General features: G+C 36.8%; 2 protein-coding genes across 7 annotated transcripts in view; one reads left to right on the top strand and one right to left on the bottom strand.

The window, feature by feature from the left end:
• The window catches only part of ctnna2 (catenin (cadherin-associated protein), alpha 2), a 782,625-nt gene that overhangs the window by 252,822 nt on the left and 507,868 nt on the right, over nucleotides 1-21,935 (bottom strand).
• lrrtm1 (leucine rich repeat transmembrane neuronal 1) lies at nucleotides 1,899-6,737 on the top strand. The gene has a single exon (XM_087237500.1). The coding sequence runs from the start codon at nucleotides 2,994-2,996 to the stop codon at nucleotides 4,566-4,568; it is 1,575 nt and encodes a 524-aa protein (XP_087093626.1). The 5' UTR covers nucleotides 1,899-2,993; the 3' UTR covers nucleotides 4,569-6,737.

Here is a 21,935-nt window from a genome sequence, read left to right as displayed (position 1 = left end):
AGTCATTAGCTGATGGTGCAGCCATTTATTACAACTAAAGACTGATGGGCAAGGTGGAGGAAAGACAGATCAGACTTCAGGATGGTCGCGGGCTTTTTTCCCCCTTCCGCTTGTAGAGCTCAGCACATCCATATCTCTGTCAAATCTTTGCCTTGCATTTTGGGGACGAAGCTAGTAATAGATTTGAGACACTATTGAAACAACCGAAAATGGTTGTCTTATATAATAACCCGGAGAATAGAAAGTAAATATTTTGCTTCAGATGCAATGGGGTACAATGTGGATATGCTCATAACGGTTGCCTTCTTGTCAGCTTCTCTAAGATCTGTTGATTTTACCCCAAGAGCAAGCTGAGGCTGATCCAATACCCCAGTGTTTCTCTCAAGTCTATGTTGTGCAAAAAAAAAGCTTAGTGAGCTGTTTTTTTTCTCAAGGCGTAGGTGTTTTAGTTGCGAGTTAAGGTAATCTGAGTATATGCTGTTCACTTGCCCTTGTTTGCAGACTCCTGTGCCAATTAGCAGACTACGGAGACTACGTGTGGCATATTTTCACCATGAGATTAATTTGTATTTCACAGTATTCTAAGCAAAGGAAAAGGCTGATCTTAAAACGATGGCAGCTATCAGAGAGCAGGCCAAGCAACAGACACATGCTAGCTTCATGTACAGGATCGTCACAGCTCATTGTCCTTGAAAATTAATCGGAATGAAATGACAAGCCTGGGGACTGCAATCCGCGGTGCACTGCAACAAGGCTCCTGAGCAGAATATTTATGTAAGCTTGGCTAAGTGGCAACAGATGATATCTGTATTCCAACTGGATGGCAAGACTTGAAATGCCTGTGATAAACAAGCCCGGGCAGGCAGCATTATGAAATGTAAATGTATCGGTTGGGGTTTCGAACTAGGCCAATGAGGGCGTGTGAAGGTGGTGCTGGGGCGTGAAGGGGAGGAGAGGCAAGTTGTCTTGCCGGGGACTAAATGTGTACGACCAGCAAACTGCTATGACATATGGAGCGTGGTGCCGTTACATTGCTTGCCGCGCACATGCTCATTTTTCAACAGCTTAACAGCTTGAAAAGGCAATGCTTACACTACAATGCCATTTAGAACTCAGTCTGATGGTCCGATTGGAGTGTGGCAAAAAACACATTCATCTCGCTCAGAGACCGTATCAATATTGGTCTGGGATAGCTCTTCAGCTAGTGAGGGTAACCAGCCATTGGAACATAGTGGCATGATGCTATTTATCAAGTCTTAAAAAATAATCAATACTATACATTTAGATTGCTATCCTGTAGTTGCCATCCTGGGTTGGTGGGTTGTATATGAAGGAACTCTATAGTAGCAAATGTTATGGCAAAAAAGGCAACAAATAAAAAATACAAACTAATAAATAACAGTTTTTTAATCAAGGCTAAGTTTTGTACCCATGTGCCATGCCTAACAACAGATTAAATATTCATTAGTAAACAATGCATTCAACACATCAAAGCCACAAGGAATTGGCACACTGCTTAAGTTATTAGAAGGATGTTAATCAGCAATAATAAGCAAACCACGTATTAGTAACAGTAGATGGTGGCAGGAAGATGGTGCATTCCAATTCATTTTATTTAAGGAGGAAGGATTGGCGATGGGGGGAGTGGGAGGGATGTAATGTTTCAGTTGTGTGTTTCATTTAAACCATAGTTTAAGCACAGCCTCTCTTAAATATCAAATTGTCTCAGGCACAGAGAAGAGAGAGAGAGTAGAAAAGAAAGAACGAGAGAGAGAGAGCATTGAAAAAAAAGGGCGAGCAAAAAAGCAGCAGGAGGAGGTGGAGGGAGGGTGGGAGAAAAAAAAGAGAGAGGGAGAGAGAGAGAGCCTGGTCTGAATTGTGAGTGGCTTACGACACTCAGTGAACAGAAGGTGTTTCTGCATGCACTGCCAGTGCACTAGTCTGCTGCAAGGGATTGAGCATCTCTCTCCTCCCCGTACACCGCGCCTGCCTTCAGCCTCAGCATCTACAGCCTCCGCAGACCACAGGAAATGAGCTTCATGCAAAGAGGAGCAAGCTGAAGATTCGAGTCTTACTTCAAACACTATCATCTCTGAACTTTGGATACTACTGCTCTATAAAGAACTTAAAAAAGGAAAGAACAAAAAAAAAAAGAAAATAATTATGCAGATCACACAGCTTTAGCATGGGTATAATTGTGAAGAAGCGAGCACTTACAGAATGCCAACAAGCTTTACCAAATGTACATTGTGCAGGTCAGTGATCACTTTAGGTTATGGATGGTGATTTGCGACGACAGATCGGGAGTCTTTGACGAGAAGGGAGGAAAGAGAGGGAGAGGGAGAGTTTGGAGTGGATTATTCCCTCCTTCGTGCGTGTTTTTCCCCCGCTCATCTCTCCCACAGATCGGCGCAGCAGTCAATGCAGAGGAACGGCGGAGAGAGGACAGCGCTCATGCATGCAGCCCGGGAAACTTGCACTTCCTATCAGCCTGCTGAATGCCACTTGGATTCCTTCTCTTTTTGGCTCTTTCACACGAGGAGAACTAAGACATTGTAAGTCTGCCAGGATCTGGTGTCCGATGAAAAGGAGGGGGGGTTGAATTTGTACCACACTGGGGTCTTTTTTAGTTTCGCACATAATTAGTGTCGGCACAAAGGGATCAACTGAATAGAGGTTGTCAGCCTCTGGAAAGGGGTGAGTAGGCATCCTTTCATGTGCGATTGATTCTCGAGTAGAGCATTTTTTTTTTACCTCCCTGTCTCTCTTTTCCTTTCTCTGATCTAACATGAGCGAAGTGACTTGTCGTTTATTTGCCGCCGCTCTTCTCCTTTCGACGTGGCTGGATTTCTTGATTCTTTAAGTAACAAATCACCATCCATACTCTCTATAAATACATATCAAGACTTGGGGAGTAACAAATGACCAAATCCAGAATGACCAAGGTTTGAAAGATTCAATGGACTTTTTCTCTTTAACACTGCAGGATATTCATGCTAATGGATTTCCTTCTAATTGGTCTGTACCTAAAGTGGCCGCTAAGGAAGCCCCCTGGGCTGATACTGTGCTCCCTGGGCATTGTTCTGAAAATAGTTCCTTTGGTGGGGGGGAGCTGTCCGAGGCTGTGCCGATGCGACAACAAGCAGTTGTATTGTGAGGGACTCAACCTGACAGATATCCCCCAAAACCTGAGCAGCGCCATTGGTTTGTCCCTACGTGAGAATAACATCTCTGAGCTGCGGGAAGGGAACTTTGTGGGCCTGTCACAGCTTACCTGGCTCTACTTGGATCATAACAATATTGAGATTGTCGAGGAGAGTGCTTTTGAGAGGCTGCGAAGGATTAAAGAGCTGGATCTGAGCACCAACCGTATAGAAAGTCTGCCCAACGGGACCTTCAGACCTCTGCCCAATCTGCGAATATTGGATTTATCCTATAACAGACTTCAGTCCTTGGAGCCAGACCTTTTCCATGGCCTTAGGAAGCTTACCAATTTACATTTGCGCTACAATGCCCTTAAATTCATCCCTGTGCGGATTTTCCAGGATTGCAGGAGCATGCAATTCCTGGATCTGGGTTACAACCAGCTGCAGAGCCTGGCACGTAATTCATTTGCCGGACTCTTTAAGCTTACTGAGCTGCATCTGGAGCACAATGAGTTGGTGAAAGTCAACCTAGCCCATTTCCCCCGCCTCATATCCCTGCGGACTCTCTACATGAGAAACAATAAGGCCACCATAGTGGTCAACACCCTTGAGTGGACCTGGGACTACTTGGAGAAGATTGACTTCTCCAACAATGAGATCGAGTACATCGAGCCACATGTGTTTGAGAGTGTGCCCAAACTGAACACTCTCATGCTGGACTCTAATAAACTAACTTACATAGATCAACGGATTTTGGACTCATGGACATCCCTGAGCAGCATCACACTGTCAGGGAATGACTGGGAATGCAGCAGGAATGTCTGTGCCTTGGCTTCCTGGCTTAGCAATTTCCAGGGACAACGTGACAGTGGCCTGTTGTGTGCCAACCCGGACATTGCACAGGGTGAGGACATTCTGGATGCTGTCTATGCTTTTCAGTTATGCGAGGACAATGTGGAAGCAACCACACAGACCTTCACCGTCACCAGAAACCGACCCAGAGGCTTCATATATGAGGGCCCAACAAAAAATCCCTACGACCTACAGGATATGGAGGGTGGGGAAGTGGTGACCAACTCCTTAACAGTGACCGCTTCTGCTGATGACCTGGAGAGCACCATGAAGATCCACAAAGTGGTGACAGGAACCATGGCCCTCATTTTCTCCTTTCTGATCATGGTCCTCATGCTTTATGTGTCGTGGAAATGTTTCCCAGCGGGTGTCAGGCAGTTGAGGCAGTGCTTCACCAGCCAGCGTCGCAAGCAGAAGCAGAAGCAGACCATGCAGCAGATGGCTACTACGTCTGCATCCGAGTACTACGTTGACTACAAACCCAACCATATTGATGGGGGACTTGTCATCATCAATGAGTATGGTTCTTGCAAGTGCCAGCAACAGGCATCTCGAGAGTGCGAAGTGTGATATTCCACCCATGTCAGTTTTTACAAATCAATGTACGGGTGGATATGGAACATACGTTAACTTGGCACCCAATTTTGCTGCTCTCAAAGGGAGCTACAGTTCTGGAGTGTGAGTGGACTACAAACATGGATTTAGAGCTGATTTCAACAGCCTCATGGGGAAATCTGACTGTGAGACCCGTGCACTTGATGCAAAAGATGTGGAATGATTATGCTGACCAGTCCTGGCTTCTCTTGTGAAAAGTGGATATTTGAGCTTTAACGTGTCTTTCTACTTCAGGATATTCTAGAACTCTCTAAAGCTACCGAGGACATCAAGTACACCATGGTAACAAACATACGAACAGACACAATTGAAGTGGAAAACAACAAAACAAAGAAACCCTAAAAAAAAAAATAAAAAAAAATTCAAGATTCTATGTAAAATATGTTAAGAGCAGAAATGCAAGAGTGGGGATAAAAATGCAAGATGTTATCCTATTTCTTTTGTAATCTATGAAGAAAAAAAAAGGAAAATACAAATGTTTAAATAAATGAATTGCAATTCACAGTACTCATTATTGCAGGTGAGTTGAAGGGTTGCTTTTTTGTCTGTCATCATGGGGGAAAGATAAGCTCTGCAGTGTTGCAGGATGTAAATAAGCAGGGCTGTTGGGAGCGCTTCACTTCATTTGAAATGTTAAGCCTCAGTCTAAGATTCCGATCTCCTCGTCTCTCCCCAAGATATAATCACTGTGCAAAGCTTGATTGCTATGGCTGTTGCAGTTGCCCCTGTTGTACCTATCCTAGATTAAGCAAACTAGCAAAAACAAAACAGGCCGACACGATTTGATCTGATCCCACATGATAAAGTCATTTGTGTGCTGTGCAAATAAACAAGACACGGAGTGTCTAAGACCTAATTCCTTCACTGCTTCCACAGAGAAAACATGCATCTCAACCTAGAGGTAAAAGTCAGTGTGAAAGAAGGCCTTATGCATTTAAATCTAAACGCATTGAATTATCCATGATGACTTTATTTTGCTTTGGAAAGATTAGCGGGATTCTAGATGTATATTTCACTGATGGTTTCTGTTAATGTCACATTACTTTTAAAACGTGCCCTGTGGTCACCCGTTGTTTAGTGATCATCCTGATGGTTTGTCAGATCGTGTGTGTCCTGCATCAGTGGCGATTATGCTGGTGAAAGCACAGGGCCTCTGAGAGAAGGTACAGGCTGCTCCCTAGTGTTCACACCAGCAGTAGAGGAAGACGAGATACCGCAGCAACAAGCCCGTGAATTTCTCTTGCCCAGGCTTTGTGTGTGTGTGTGTGTCTGTGTAAACGCCTGTTGCTTGTCTATATGCATTCTCTAAGCTCAGCTCAGGATTACTGCCACAGCGTAAAGAACCTAGACCGAATAACAAAAGCAGGCTGGTTATAAATACGAGAGATCTCACTTCGCATTAACTGTCGTCACTTCACTCACTCGGCTGTTATAATAATGAATTTGTTTAGTAAGCATAGGGGACGTGCCACTGTGAAGATGTGTGAGAATGTGCGTGTGTCAGAGCGCATGTATGTGTATGCATTTACATTTGACTATTTAAGTGAGTGTGTTTTTTTTTTTTGTGTCGTCTCCTGAAAAAGGTGGAACTCAGCTTGTTCTGACCAGCTGCATGTGTGAAGTTATATTCATGTGTCATGTATGACTGGGACATGCCTTAAAGGGACAATGTAAGGCTGAGCAGATATTTTTACAATCAAATCGAAACAGTTTTATTATGGATTCCAAAGTCCCGTCCCCTCCTTTGAGTCATTTAATACTTGATATGAAACTGTTCTATTTTCAGCACTGTATTTGATGCGTATATGAAGCTAAGCCAAGCTAAACCAATAAAATGTACTCCTACTGTTGTAAATGATACACAATGTGACACGCTTCACCCTTTTCTGATTAATTTCTGACTTTTTTTTGCTGTTTATGCTTATATTTTTTGTCAGGTGACGTGACAAACATCTGACATTTCTCGGACTACAATGTTTTTCTATCCCCATTTTTGTTTCCTTTTGTTGAATGATACTGTTCATGACATATTTTTGAAGCAAATCCCTCAATATGTGCACTCCAACATGTGGTTGGGTTTTTAATGAATCCTCTGGAGAGTATTAAAAAATACAAAAACATCTCTATTTGACTGAGTGGCAGATTCCTAGCATCAACACTACAATGAAATGACAGCAGTTCCTTGTACTGCCAAAAAAAATTGCGAACGAAATTGTAGCTATTCATGAGTCTACTTTTCAAAACAGGTGGTTGGGCTGAGAGAAACAAAAACATGTCTTTCACTAACAATAGCTGTTAACTGTACCAACAGCGAGGCAACAGGGGAAACAATGGAGCCGTAGAGCGAGCTGTTTGATTCCATTCATCCTTCTCTTCTCTAACACCAAACGAATCTAAGCCCTCCTCCAATCAAAGCACTTCTCTGGCCTATTTTTAGCCTCTCTTGCTTATTTTGAATCAATATTGCATGTTTGTCATTTCATCTCGCCGCTGCTGAGAGTTGTTTCGAATTCCCGTTTCCCTTAATTATCATTATTCTCTCTTTTTCCTCACAATGAATATTTGAAGTGGTGGGAGGTTTTGTTTAATCTGGATCTCTCTCCTCCTTCATATGCTACTTACAAACCCCTCGGCCCTCGAACTCAAACTGGAGACAATTAACTCTAATAATTAATACCGCTATTGATGAGGCTCAAGGAAGATCAATACGGATAGCTTTTAGCCAATTACAGACTTTCTTGCTCGCTACTTTTAGAGAGGAAGAAAAAAATAATCCGCTGGTGTTGACGGAGAGAAAAATAAAGGGGAGGCGGTCTGGGGGATATGCTTAATTTATACAACAATCTTTTATTGATATTTTGGCTAATTAGTGTGGGGAACACTTGGAAATATGCCCAGCACTATCAGAGAAAGAAGGACATCAATGGTTGATCACTAAAGTATAAGCTCAAGCAGTGAGAAAAGGGGCGAGCTCTCCAATCAGAGAGGAGGCCATGGTGCCAAGTGTTCAGGCAAGATATTAGCTTTTGACCTTGTTAGTCTGAGTGTGTGTGTGTGTGCGCATATATGTGTGTGTGTGCACGAACAACATGCACATATTAGCTGAATATGAAGATCCCAAATAGTAGGGTTCCAGCATGTTTACAGATTTAGAGGTAGTGCTCTAAATAAAGCAAGATGACCAGACTAGGTATGGGATGATAACCGGTTTTAAGGTTTACAGCGGTTTGGAAAAGTGAAGACTTAAAATTCTTGGCTGTACCGTTCCTAAGGTATATGTAAGGGTTTTTTTTAATGTATTTTTTAAAGAAAGCAGAAGTCAATGAATTATTTGAGCTAATTAGCCTTACATGTTTACTGTTCTAAGACATAAATGTTTCCTAAAATAAATTCTGCTGGATTCAATTGGGGGAAAAAAGTTTTTTTTTAAAATAACATTTAAAAATAACTTATTTTAGAGAAATAACCACAATACCCTGATAGCGTAAAACCGTTGTATTTTATCCAAGGTTATCATACCTTCAGAAATGTATACCGGCCTATAAACCTCACACCACACATAACATGTAGAGTTAAAACAAATTCTAAATCCATCCATGTAGACTATCTGGGTAATGAATAGCAGATGAATCACATAGACTTATGCATGTAGAACAATAATGATTAAGATAATGGTTATTATCTTAATTTATTATAACAATAAATGGACAGCAAACACATATTAGCTGAATTAGTAGGGCTCTAGTATGCTTACAGATTTAAAGGTAGTGCTAAACAAAGAAAGATGACCAGACACCAAACATAACATGTAGAGTTAAAACAAATTCTCAATCCATCCATGCAGATCATCTTGGTAATGAATAGCAGATGAATCACATAGACTTATGTGTGTATAATGATAATGATTAAGATAATGTTTATTATCTTAATTTATTATAGCAAAAAATAAACAAAATGGGCCTGGTATTTCCAAAACATGTTTAAATAAGCTGTAATAAATACATTTGCATGTCATCCTAGCTTTTATTGGTGACGTGTAGGCCCATACGTAATCTGCATGTGCAGATCTATTTATTGTGTAAATGTGTGTAAATTTATATTTATTCCATTTTTTCAGTAATATTAATATTATTTTAGTAGATATATTATATAAAACACTTGCTTTTTTACCAAACAACTGAATCTAACTGGATTTGCATTGTAAACATTAACTAAAAACTAAAAGGTATTTTTAAATTTTTATTTTATAAATTAAGTTTTTAGTTATTCACAGATTTTTTTTTTTTTTTAAATTTTGTGTAGAAATAACAAAAATGTCTGCAGATTCTGTCTGGGCTTATGATAGGTATTAAATTGTCAGTCAGTCAGTCTTTATATATGTCCCATAGGCAATTTGATTGCAGCATACAAGTACTGTATATCACATATAATACACAAAAACACATTATACAGTACAAATCTACCCTAAATTTATTTTACTAATAGGAGTTCTGTATTGAATACCAGAAAGGAGAGGATAAAACTTGGGATGCATTTTATGGGAAATATCTGATAGAATACTCTATTTACTCAAAACTTGTCTATGGTATAACTATAATAAAGCCATGGTCATCCGGTTTCCTCCTAGGTTTACAATTTTCTCCAAACAACTCTTATTTTTCACACTTAGTGAATTAAACCAATAAAGCAAAGGAAAAGATATCAGTTACTGAATGTATGAACCGTAAAACATGCACATGAGTGATTTTTCTATCTTAAAATATCTTAATTTATGTAAGGAGTACAATCTTTGCTGCCTCTTCTTGTACTGATCAAGTATTTGAGTTCTGTTTTAGATTAAATTGTCATTTTTTGTAATATTTTATTCAGTTTTAATATAGTTTTTATTAGATTTTGTTTGATATCATTACCATTTGGTTTTATGTTATTTCATTTACTGCATTTCATTCTGTTAATGCTTACATTCATTGCTTCAACTTATGTGTTTAATTAGTTGAGTATATCAAATTAAAGCAAATTAATGTGGCAAGGAGCTTACATTTGTAATATTCAATATTATCTCAAAATAAACATTTATTCACTGTATTCATTTATTAAAATAAATGAAATTTTATATATTAGTTTTAATGATACATTTTAGATTTGCCCAAAATACCCAATAAAATATAACCTCAATTGATTTATCAACAGCGATCCACATTAATCTGATATCTCTACGGTTTTGCTGCATGTAAACAACTGTTTCATTAGTGTTTTATTTCATATGTTCAGTTTTTAGTTAAGTTACTCCTGAACTCATTCCACATTAATCTGCAGATTATTTATTTTATTTTATTTTAATTCTGTGCAGAAATAGCAAATAATGTCCACAGATTCTGTCTGGCTTTACTGATAGAAATTACATTGTGTTATGTTTTATCCAGTTTTAATATAGTTTTTGTTAAATTTAGTTTATTAACATTAACATTTTGTTTTAGGTTATTTCATTTACTGTATTTCATTCTGTTAATGCATACATTCATTGCTTCAAATTATGTTTAATTAGTTAAGTATATCAAATTAAAGTAAATTAACATGGCGACTAGCTTACATTTTTATATTCCATATTATCTCAGTTAATAAACATTCTTTCATTTATTAAAATAAATACTTGTTTATATATTAGTTATAATGATACGTTTCAGATTTGCCCAAAATACCCAATGAAAAAAAAAAAAAACTTAATTGATTTATTGACAGCAATTCACATTAGCCTGACAACTCTACAATTTTGCTGCATGTAAACAACAACTGTTTCACTTGTGTTTTATTTCATATCTACAGTTTTTAGTTATGATACTCCCAAAATCTTTCCACATGAATCTGCAGATTTTTTTGAGCAGAAATAGCAAAAAATGTCTACAGATTCTGTCTGGCCCTACTGATAGGAATTACATTGTATTATATTTTATTCAGTTTTAATATAGTTTTTGTTAAATTTTGTTTATGAACATTAACATTTTATTTTATGTTATTTTATTTCCTGTATTTCATTCTGTTAATGCATACAGTACATTCATTGTTTCAAATTATGTTTAATTAGGGACGTAAATCAAATTAAAGTAAATTAACGTATAAACATTCATTCATTGTTTTTATCTATTAAAATAAATGGATTTTCTAGTTTTAATGATACGTTTCAGATTTGCCCAAAACACCCAACGAAGGCCAAACTTAAGTTGCTTATCAACATCGATTCACATTAATCTAATATCTCTACAATTTATTTTCTGTACAAAAACAACTGTTTCACTTGTGTCTCTTTAGATTCCTCCTTAGGAATCTTAAAAAGATTGCCTGCTTAAAAAAAAAAGCAACAATACATCAGAAAGAAATGTAACATCAACTGTGTGTAAAAACCGCAGGACATCTCAGTGCTGGGTATTAGCATTTACTGTCAAAACCCAGACCACGTCTCCAAGTTTCCTCGAGTATCAAACAAACAGATTGCATTTCATAAGAAATAACCGATGGATGGCTTGCGTTAATTCATAGAAGGTCGGCGATATGGGAAAACTACATTATGTGTCGCGCTATCAGCATACATAAAAATCCAGATATTTCATCAGAGCCTCTTGATAGAGCACCAGATGCTTAACAAATTAATTAACCTTGCTTGCTGTCTCTCAGTGTTGATTGAATGCCCCTGTGTGCCGTTCCCTGCCTCTGGTCTCGCATAATAAAACACCCACACATAAACAGATGCCCTGCCAAAATGCACAGCACTGACCGGGACTCTAGAAGTCAACATTAAGAATCTCCACAAGAATTGACTGTTGCTTCCCTCAGTGACTCATAAATGTATTCGAGTCGATACCGTACTTATTATTTGCCATATAAAGTTCCAGTAAAGAACTTGCTTCCATTGAAATAAGTGAGTAAACATAGACAAGATGACTTTATCATCCTCCAACTCATCGTTATAATTACCAACATCATCATAATCATTCTTGTATGTGCTTCTGCATCACTGGCATCACATTAACCGTCGCCGCAGGGGCATTGTGCCATTTTAAAATGTAAGCAAATCGTAACAAAAAAAGCTGTGTATAATAGATGTATATGGTGTCAGATAAGACTCATTTTCATGGTTTAGCTTTTAATGCTCATTTATACAGATATATACACTCCCACGACTTCATTTACAGATGAAGAGACAATGGAGTGAGTGGGAGAGAAGATGCATCGACATGGATTACAAAACAACACATGGAAGAAAAAAAAGTGAACATGTTGGTCATTATATTAATGGAAAAATAAAATGAATAAACGAGATGAAGTCAGATATCATGAGGCTGAACAGTAATGCTCAGGGATAAATGTTTAGTAACATCTGTCTAGCGTTTGTGGCTCTGCACTGGGCCGTACAGTGTTGGAACAATGCTGTTTGTTATTTTCTGCGAGTTAGCAGAAAGTTAGCACTGGGTCACACCTCGCCGTTCTCCGTTTATGCAGATATGTGAAAAAATATCTGAAATGTGAGAAAACAGTGGTACTTATTTGCTGACCCTGACTGTGACTTTTCCCAGAAACCCTTGAGAGACAGAGCTACCTGAGAGCGCGTTTGATGATATCCGTGTGAGAGAGAGAACAAGAGCAGTGAGAGTGTTGTAGAGATCAGGGCATATTAATGCTTTGAAGTCTGCATCTGTAGTATATTTACTGCAGGTAAAGCTACAGTGGACGGTTTATGGTACAATGAAGAGGACTATTTATGAGGACTAAAATATTAAAAACTATTAAAACGTTTCAATTTTTAAGTAATAGCTAAAAGCTTTAAATGTGTTGAGACTGTCAATTTACATCATTTATAAAATGATCTTCTTTGTGTACACTACAAACCATGAAGAACCACTGATTCACAAAAAATCCTTAAAAATCCTTAAAGAATCATTTAAGAATCCTTTAAAAATCCTTAAACCTTATTTAAAAATCAGATGAATGTTGCAAAGCATCTTGTATAAAAATCTATAGACTTTTTAAATGAAATGAAATTAAATTTAATTTAATTTTCAATCAATAGACATTTTCACAAGATGCATATCAACATTCATTTGATTCTTAAACACCTTGACAGTTTTTAATATTAATATTAAAACATATTTACATCTTTAAAGCGATCTTTTAAGGCCATGCTTGCATTAAAAAGATGGCATTAAAAACAATGTAAAAATATTTAAATCAATAAAACATAGTTAACAATTATTCAAGGTGTTTCTAATGAGGCGTCTAAGGGCGTAACTGTAACATTTTGACATTTTTTTCTCTTCTGGTTGCTTTTATCTGTTTCACACATTTTCTTATATTTTCCCTCATTTAAAAGTGGTGAAACACTATAGTTTTTGTCTTTTTTTTTTTTTCTTTTGTATCTAAGGTAAATTGGTATTTGTGGTAGTTTCCCCATTGACTGTTCTCTGGGTTTACAAAACTATGATGACTTCGATTGCTGAGAAACACAGAAATGTGAAAAGGGTCTATATGCCTTTGTTATGGAGCCAGATCAGTCTCAAAAATAATACATTTACATAATCAATTTATAAGTTCAAAACATAATTTAAAAATCCACAAAACTAATTAGTGAATTCAAAACAGGATTCAAAAATACACAAATCCAATTTGGAGAAATAAAAACATGATTCAAAAATACACAAATACAATTCGTAAATTCAAAACACGATTCAAGAATACACAAATCTGATTTTTAGTTGTGAATTGTGTGTTGTCTTTATGAATTGTGTTTTGAATTTAAAAATTGCATTTTTTATGTGAATTGTGAATTTATATATATATATATATATATATATATATATATATATATATATATATATATATATATATATATATATATATATATATATATGTATATTTATATATATATATATATATATATATATATATATATATATATATATATATATATATATTTTTTTTTTTACTAATTTAGCTCCATACTGTTTTAGTATTTGACAGTCAAAACAGAAATGGCAGACTTTATGAATGAAATAAATCCAGGCATGTGGTATTTCTTTTAAAAAAAATATATTGCTACATAACTTCTGGTCAGAATTTCAAATAAATAAATACCCCAAGTAATGCCACACATATTTCCGTACTTAAGAAACACTATGTTTGTTAATGCTAATTTGTTGAGTGTCTTAATCTAGGAATTCTCATCTGGTCTCACAGCCTTAAAGGGGACCTATTATGCAAAAATTACTTGTACATGGTGTATGAACACTGATGTGTGCCCACAGTGTGTGTAAACAACCAGCCTATAATAGTAAAAATCCACCCACTCCTTTTTATAATCCCCATAAATCAGATGCAGTGTCTGAAATGCGCTGTTCCAGATTTCCCACATCAATGACATCACAAGCCCTGCCCATAAGGGTTGAATAGCTGATTTTTTTTAGCATATGTCAGTAACAATAACCACATTCTTGTAAGAAAAATATTCTAATTATGCTACTTACATAATTTTCTATCATTAATTTGTAGTTGCAGTATACTACAATTCTATTGTATATATACATATACATGTTTATCTTAACATACATAAACAACTGTGTTCATGTGAACTTTGTGGTGTTTATATATATATATATATATATATATATATATATATATATATCTTATGTGTCTTTTGGTATGGGAATGGGCAGGAGTAGAAATTCTTTTGAATTTATACTCCCAAAATGTGACCGTTTTATCTTCCACTCAAATATGTGCATCTACAGCATGACATAATAAAAGATTTAAGGGTATTTTGACCTAAAATTTTGCAGAAACATTCTAGCGACCCCTGAGACTTATACTGCATCTTGTAAAAAGAGCATAATAGATCCACTTTAAATAGGCATTGCATAACATTTTTTTTTACAACATCAAACATATGCTTCATGATTCTCATTCGCTGACATGCAACGTTTGGATTTAAGAGGACATCATCTGACAGTGATGATGTATATCACAGAAAGAATGTCTAACTTTAATCTAACCACAATCTGAACCTATTTTGATCATGCATCACATTACACTTTGTTTAAAAACTCCTAATGTAAGACTGCAATGATATCACTTTTGCAGGCCAAACTTATACTTTAGAACTCCTCAGTAATAACCCAACATGGTTTTTACAATGCCTTTATGGATCACTGCATAAAATATCTGTGTTTATGATTTTCCATTATGATAATCATAAAACGTTCATTTCATTAAATTTTCTTGTCGGCTTTGTCCCTTTATTAAATCCGGGGTTGCCACAGTGGAATGAACCGCCAACTTATCCAGCACATTTCTACACAGCGGATGCCCCTTCCAGCCGCAACCCGCAATCTCTGGGAAACATCCACACACACACACTTATACAATATGGACAATTTAGCCCACCCAATTAACCTGTACCGCATGTCTTTGCACTGTGGGGGAAACCGGAGCACCCGGAGGAAACCCACTCGAATGCAGGGAGAACATGCAAACTCCACACAGAAACACCAAGTGAGCCGAGGCTCGAACCAGCGACCCAGCGACCTTCTTGTTGTGAGGCGACAGCACTACCTACTACCCCACTGCTTCGCCATCTTAACATGTTTTAACCCTAAATACAACTGATATAGTCTACAACACCTGACAAAAGTCTTGTCGCCTATCCAAGTTTTAGGAACAACAAATAAGTTCAAGTTGATCATTTGGTAGATCATATTCGGAAGTGACTTATATAAATGCTATAGATTATAGATTATGCTAATTTTACCAAAATAAAAAATGATCATGCCTTGATTTTTAATGATTTAATTAGAACAGTAAGGTCTGACTTTGTCTAGACAAAAGTCTTGTCACTTAACAGAAATAATGTAAAGTATAGAATAAATGACAGACATGCTCAATAATGTTCATTTCTGGTGATTGGGCTGGCCAATCCTGGAGCACCTTGACCTTCTTTGCTTTCAGGAACTTTGATGTGGAGGCAGAAGTATAAGAAGCAGCGCTATCCTGCTGAAGAATTTGCCCTCTGCTGTGGTTTGTAATGTAATGGGAAGCACAAATGTCGATACCTCAGGCTGTTGATGTTGCCATCCACTCTGCAGATCTCTTGCACGCCCCCATACTGAATGTAACCCCAATTGGTCTTCTGCAGTATTTGTGATGATTGGGATGCAGTTCATCAGATGATTTATGAGAAAAATCTCCCTTCTGCCACTTTTCCAAATGATCAACTAGATGTCAAGTCGTTATTTGTTGCTCTAACAACTGAGATCGACAACGATACTTTTGTCAGGTAGTGTATACCAAGACTACACATTGGTCACATAACAATATAACAATACAAAGCTATTCTTTCAGTGAAAAAACAAAAACAAAACAACTGACCTCAGAATGACGGAAGCAGAAGCCTTAAAACGCTACTTAATTTCCAGGTTCTGGCAACAAAAATACGACATACTGTACCTGCAGCACTCTATTGCATTTCGTATAATCATGAGAATGGATGGAATGTATGGTTACCTAGCAACTACAGCAGCAGCTCAATTTGCAACATTCAGAAAGTACGGCCTGCTCCCCTGTTTAAGCTAGATTCCAACAATTTCACATACTCACATGCTTACAGGGAACATATTTGCTTCAAGGACCAGCTCCACATTGTTTCAATATTTAGCATTGGAATTACAATTTTCTTCTCATAAGTGGCTTTCTTGTCTTTAGTGAATGCCGAATTATGTTTTCATATGTCTAGAAATCAAAAAGTAATGTCTAACAACTCCATAAACTCGAATTTTAATTGTTAGTAAGAAAATGCTGCTGAAATTTAAAGCTACTAACTGAATCAAATATACCTGCTGTACAACGCTTCATTCGAGGTCATTTATTGTTGATGTCTCTATTATATGTCATTTACATATCTATTCGATGTTTCAAAGTGCACCAAAAAGTTATGAGATTTAAAGTGACAAAAACAAAACACACCACCTGATATCTGTGTTACAACAGCTGATCACTCTATGCTCTGACAGGATGGAAAAAAGAAAGCTTGCAGAGCAGTAATTTCCACAGTAATTCCTCTGCCCCGCGGGATATCAAAAAACGCTGCGCAAAAAATGGGATTAGGAGGGAAGCATAAGGAATCTTGATTGCGTTGAGAAGGACAATGAATGCTGGAGAAAAAAAAGCCTATTTAACTATTGGCAGGCCAATATGGGTTTTACAACAACCATTAACAATTTTAAAGAGATACTGATGCAAATAAAATGGGTGACATGTATGGTATTTCATGCAACCTGTGAAAGGTGCTGTAGGTGATCTGCCTAAATGCTATCTGTTAGCACAGTATCTTTCAAACACCGTTCCTCGCCAAAGCTAAGTCTCCTGAAATTACAAATGTGCACAGAAAGATGAAAAGACCCACTAGATCAGGGGTTCTCAACTGGTTTGGCCATGGGACCCTTATTTTTACATGGTCATCAAGTCGCGACCCAAATTTAGGAATTATACTTAATTTGTATTTATTTGTAAACATAAACAAGTAGTGACAGATACATCATGAGAACTACAAATAAACTATATTTTATTGCTGTCATTTAACTGAAGTTTTTTTTGTTGTCAATATATATATATATATATATATATCTCCATACTTTACATATTCGGGGTCGTACTTGCACTTCGACCAATTTGTTGCAATAATCAAATGAAATTTGACATGCCAAACGGTAGGGTTGTCGTGCACGAATTTCAAAATAAAAGTCCGGTATAAGCAAAATAAGTAAAAAATTAAACTTTTGTTGTTTTTTTGACCAATCACTCCGCGACCCACTGAAAATGTTGACAGTTTTCAGGACCAAGCCGAAGGAAAATTACTGCATGTTTTCATGTGCTTACATTTTTTTCCCACATGAATATGTTTAGACATATCAACTGACATAACATTTTATAAATGACTCACCTGATGCTTAGACATATTGCAAATATGCATAACAGGGAATAGCTTATTTTTAAATAATCAAAACAAATCTTATCAATGCTTTCAGTACTGAAGTAGTACACTTACTGTACATTAAACTTGCACATTATCTGCCATCTCAGATTTATCTTTCACTGAGCTCAGCACAGCGTATTTTGGAATTGCTTTTGCAGCAAATTAATATTCAGTGCTACTTTTGAATTTGCAGATTTTATGAGGCAAAAAAATAAGCTTTTTATTGCTTAGATAAGTTTCTGTCATCGATAAATATTGCATCCATAGACCTGTGTATGTTAAATAATCACTGGCTCTCTTTACACAAACAAAGAAAAAAAAGCAATGCTGCAGCTTTTAGGTAAATGAGAAATATATAATGTTTGTGCTCTAAGCAATTTGTGAGCTGAAAGCCTTCTTATGTGTTGTGTATGCCTTTTAACAATTTATCATGAATTCTGCATGTATTATGCCACGTTTCCCACAAAAACGACAAAATAAACTAAGAAAAAATGCAATGGATTGTAGTTAGTCTCAGCAAGAATCCACGTCCACATAAAAATAAAGATGCATCCTCAATTTTATCTCACAATGATCATTTCAAGATCGTTTTAAATTAGAAATCTAATAAATTATAGAATAATACATTTAATAAATGGAGCTAATGCTCTTTAATGCTATATGACAGCTCAACATTTGCCAAGTAGTTCTGAAAAGGTGGTCTTTGAATTTACTATTCAAAACAACTGTAGAAAAGGTAAACCAGCAAGACTTTTCCAAACAACAAGTGTTTTCTCAACACGTATGAAACCATGATAGAGTATTAAAAGGTTAATAAGCCACACAAACGCATTGTGGAATATTTTAAAAATAAAAAAAAAATAAAAACTTACCTATATAGGAGAAACATGAAGACAAATTCAGAGGAAGACCAGTCGGAAGAGGGTGGAAGCAAAGGATAAAGAACAAAAAAGAAACATGGTCAGAACTTTTTTTTTCCCCATTTTGGTGTCTACATCAGATGAATTAGATATTTTATATGCAATTTATATGTAATGTATATGCACAGAAACCACATAAAAATTGTATGATTATATATCAGTTCACTTCTGTGAAAATAAAATTAAATAAACACCCCATTGTCATTCAATGTAACATATATTTATGCAAAAATGAGACAATGTGAATGAGTGTACTAAATTTCATATTTCACTTTCATCAATATTATATTTTAACAGCTTGTCGAAAATATGGTATGCAAAAAAAAAGAATAGTTTGAACAAAAGTCGCAATGAATAATGAGAAAAAATATGTCTATATATATATATATATATATATATATATATATATATATATATATATAGATAGATAGATAGATAGATAGATAGATAGATAGATAGATAGATAGATAGATAGATAGATAGATAGATAGATAGATAGATAGATAGATAGATAGATAGATACAACAGTTCTGCGTCTCGCATCTTATTGGCTGATAGGCATGCGATATTCTGCAATAACATCACTCATACAGCCTCTTCACCCTTGTGTATTACTCCACGCACATAGAGTGACAGCAGATCAATAGACTCACTACAGTTTGACAAATATTGCAGCTCAGCTGTTGGACAACATAATGTACTTTTGAGACTTTTTTTTAGAATTCAGTTTAATTAATTTTTTTAGAATGTAGTTGTTTAGATTGCAACTATGCAGTTTATTTATAAGGATAAAACACATATATATCATTTCGGAGATTCAGCCCATCGGCAGCCACTAGCCGTCACTGAGCAGAGGAAAGAGGGTTGACGTTCCACCACAAGATGGCGACAAAGAGAGCATAATAACTGCTTAGGGGACAAAAACTTACAAATTACAGCTGATCAAATCATTATAAAACAAGTAAGCGACATTCTAAGTCGATCTCTCTCATTGTATGTTGTAGTGCTGCGTTTTTACCATAGTAATCTGGTCGTGTTTGCTTTGCTTTGACTTGTTCTGGGTCACTTATTGTGAAATCCTGATTGCAACAAAGAAATATTGGGAAATCTCTGTAGACTGATGGCATTTCATGCAGTTTAGCTTTATAATCTTAAAATGTGAGCAACATCAGCTGTTTTGTCATCACGTTAGACATTATGTAGATAATCATTCAAACACTAGCTCTAAAGTGACGTGTGTGAAGTAGCAATGGTTTCAGATGTGAATGAATGGCAGAAGAAAGTAGTTCCTTATACAAAAGTAATTTTTTGGGACTCTCCATGTTTGAATCTCTTTTTTATATACACAATAATGGCGTCAAATGCAATGCTGTATAATGCTGTATGAACGCAATATCATGCTCGCAGCAGTGCAATGTGGCTGTATATCGTCACTGGTGGCACACTAAAGCACTCGGCCTGCAACCTAGTGGCAACGCACGCCTCCCAACAGTGCCAATATACAGCCATATCGCACTGCTACTTCTCATCTATTTGTGTGTGTGTCTGTGTGTGTTTTATTTAGCAAAATTATGTCTCTGAGATGTCCCTGACTTTCCAAAGTTCTGTATCTCACTGTTCTACTATGAGATTTGTTAATAACATATTAAATATTGAAATAAAAATATTTCTTTTTTTTAGAAAAAAAAAGTTTGTAACAGCAACATGAAAATACTTTAACAACTAATTAATCCTTTTGATTATTACAATGGCATAGACTTTGAAATAAAATGTAGCAAAAGTTTTCAAATACTGCCAAAAGAAGAACAAAAGACAGCAAAACTTAACACAGAGCAACTCTTCAAATGGATTTGTGATCAGGCAGCATGACGGTAAAAAAACGAGTATGAGAGAGAGAGAGAGAGAGAGAGAGAGAGAGAGAGAGAGAGAGAGAGAGCAATGTGCAGCAAGTGAAGATGAAACAGAATAAAGAGGTGTCAAAGAGCCATGCTACTGTAGTTTAGACAGATGGTACTTTTCATGCTCGGGCCTTTGACAATCTTTAAAGCAAGTGCCGATGCCTACATTTGTAAAAAGATCAACATGCGCATTGACGTACACCACAAACAACACTGTTCTTATTGCCCACTCTTTGAACCCTGTCCTCTTTCTTTTGCAAAACATGGCAGGGAAAAACATTGCTTCAAAAAGGTTGAGTAGAAAAATAACCAAAGGATTCTGCTTTATGCGTAACCCACTCTTATATATATATATATTTTTATTCCAAAAGTGCAAGTTTCACCATCACACCGCTCCATAGAGTTGCTTCGGCTGTTGACAAGAGAGATGGAGTGTGTTGTGCCAGTGTGTGTCCTCTGCAAAGCACCTGATTACATTCATGGAGCCAAGAAGAGATTTATGAATGCAGACTCAGGCAAAGAGCGGCCCCATCCGCACTCTAAATAATGGCAGTGGAGAAGATCCTTTTTTTTTTTGCTTCCATTCCTCGCATCCCAAACTGCCGGCTCAACTACCTAAATTAATATTTACCCCACTGAGATTTTTCTACCCACTTCAAAAAGCCATTCTGGGGGCATTTTTCAGCATAGAGGACGCTGGAGGTGATGGGTACAGATGTGTGGTTGGTTTTGACGGTTTGGCGTCGGGATTGTAGTTTAGCCAACATACCCCGCAGAAAAAAATCTGTTGATCCTCTCTGGTGTAAATATTGAGCAGGTTTTGGACTAGGGGGAATGGCTAATGCTAATGATTGGGGGGAAACTCTTAGCTTTGCGCACTTTATCAGGGCATAAACATGCTGTCCGGGCTCAGAGGCGGCAGATAAATTGGAGGGAGTTTCTTTTAAAACAGATGAATTGGGCGAGACCGCACTATGTGCAACAAGATCAGTCAGTGTCAGCTTATGCGAGTCAGTCTGCTATAATAACGTTAAACATGGCGCGCTGCTTCGCCGAGCCATAGTGTGATCCGAGGCAGAAGTCAAGGAAAATAGCTGACCGCAAACATATGCAGAGTTCAACATGTATGATCTGTCTGCGATGAGAAATGCAACAAGTATATGATACTGATGGTGATGCCTCAGAAAAGAAACAGCTTCATATGTATTGTTATGTTTGATGTTAGTTTTTTTTTTCTTTGTGCATTTATTTTTCTCACTTCTCACGTCTCCGCTTCTTACTCAACCCTCAGGTTTCTTATTCATTCATCGACAGACCAGTGTGTGGTGTGCACTCTGCCTCGGCGTACCTTTTGTGCTCCATGCAATTTGTTTTTGACATGCTTAGGCTGTTTAGGGATTTATGATCTCAGGTTATTGTGGTAATTTGAGTTTACTGTGAAACTTGATTGGCTTTAAGTAAAATAATTTGATGGTTGTTGTGTGATTCTAAA

This window comes from Danio rerio, chromosome 1, assembly GCF_052040795.2.
Source record: "Danio rerio strain M-AB ecotype USA chromosome 1, GRCz13ab, whole genome shotgun sequence".
Lineage (NCBI taxonomy): Eukaryota > Metazoa > Chordata > Actinopteri > Cypriniformes > Danionidae > Danio > Danio rerio.
This window is presented reverse-complemented; position numbering and strand designations above follow the sequence as displayed.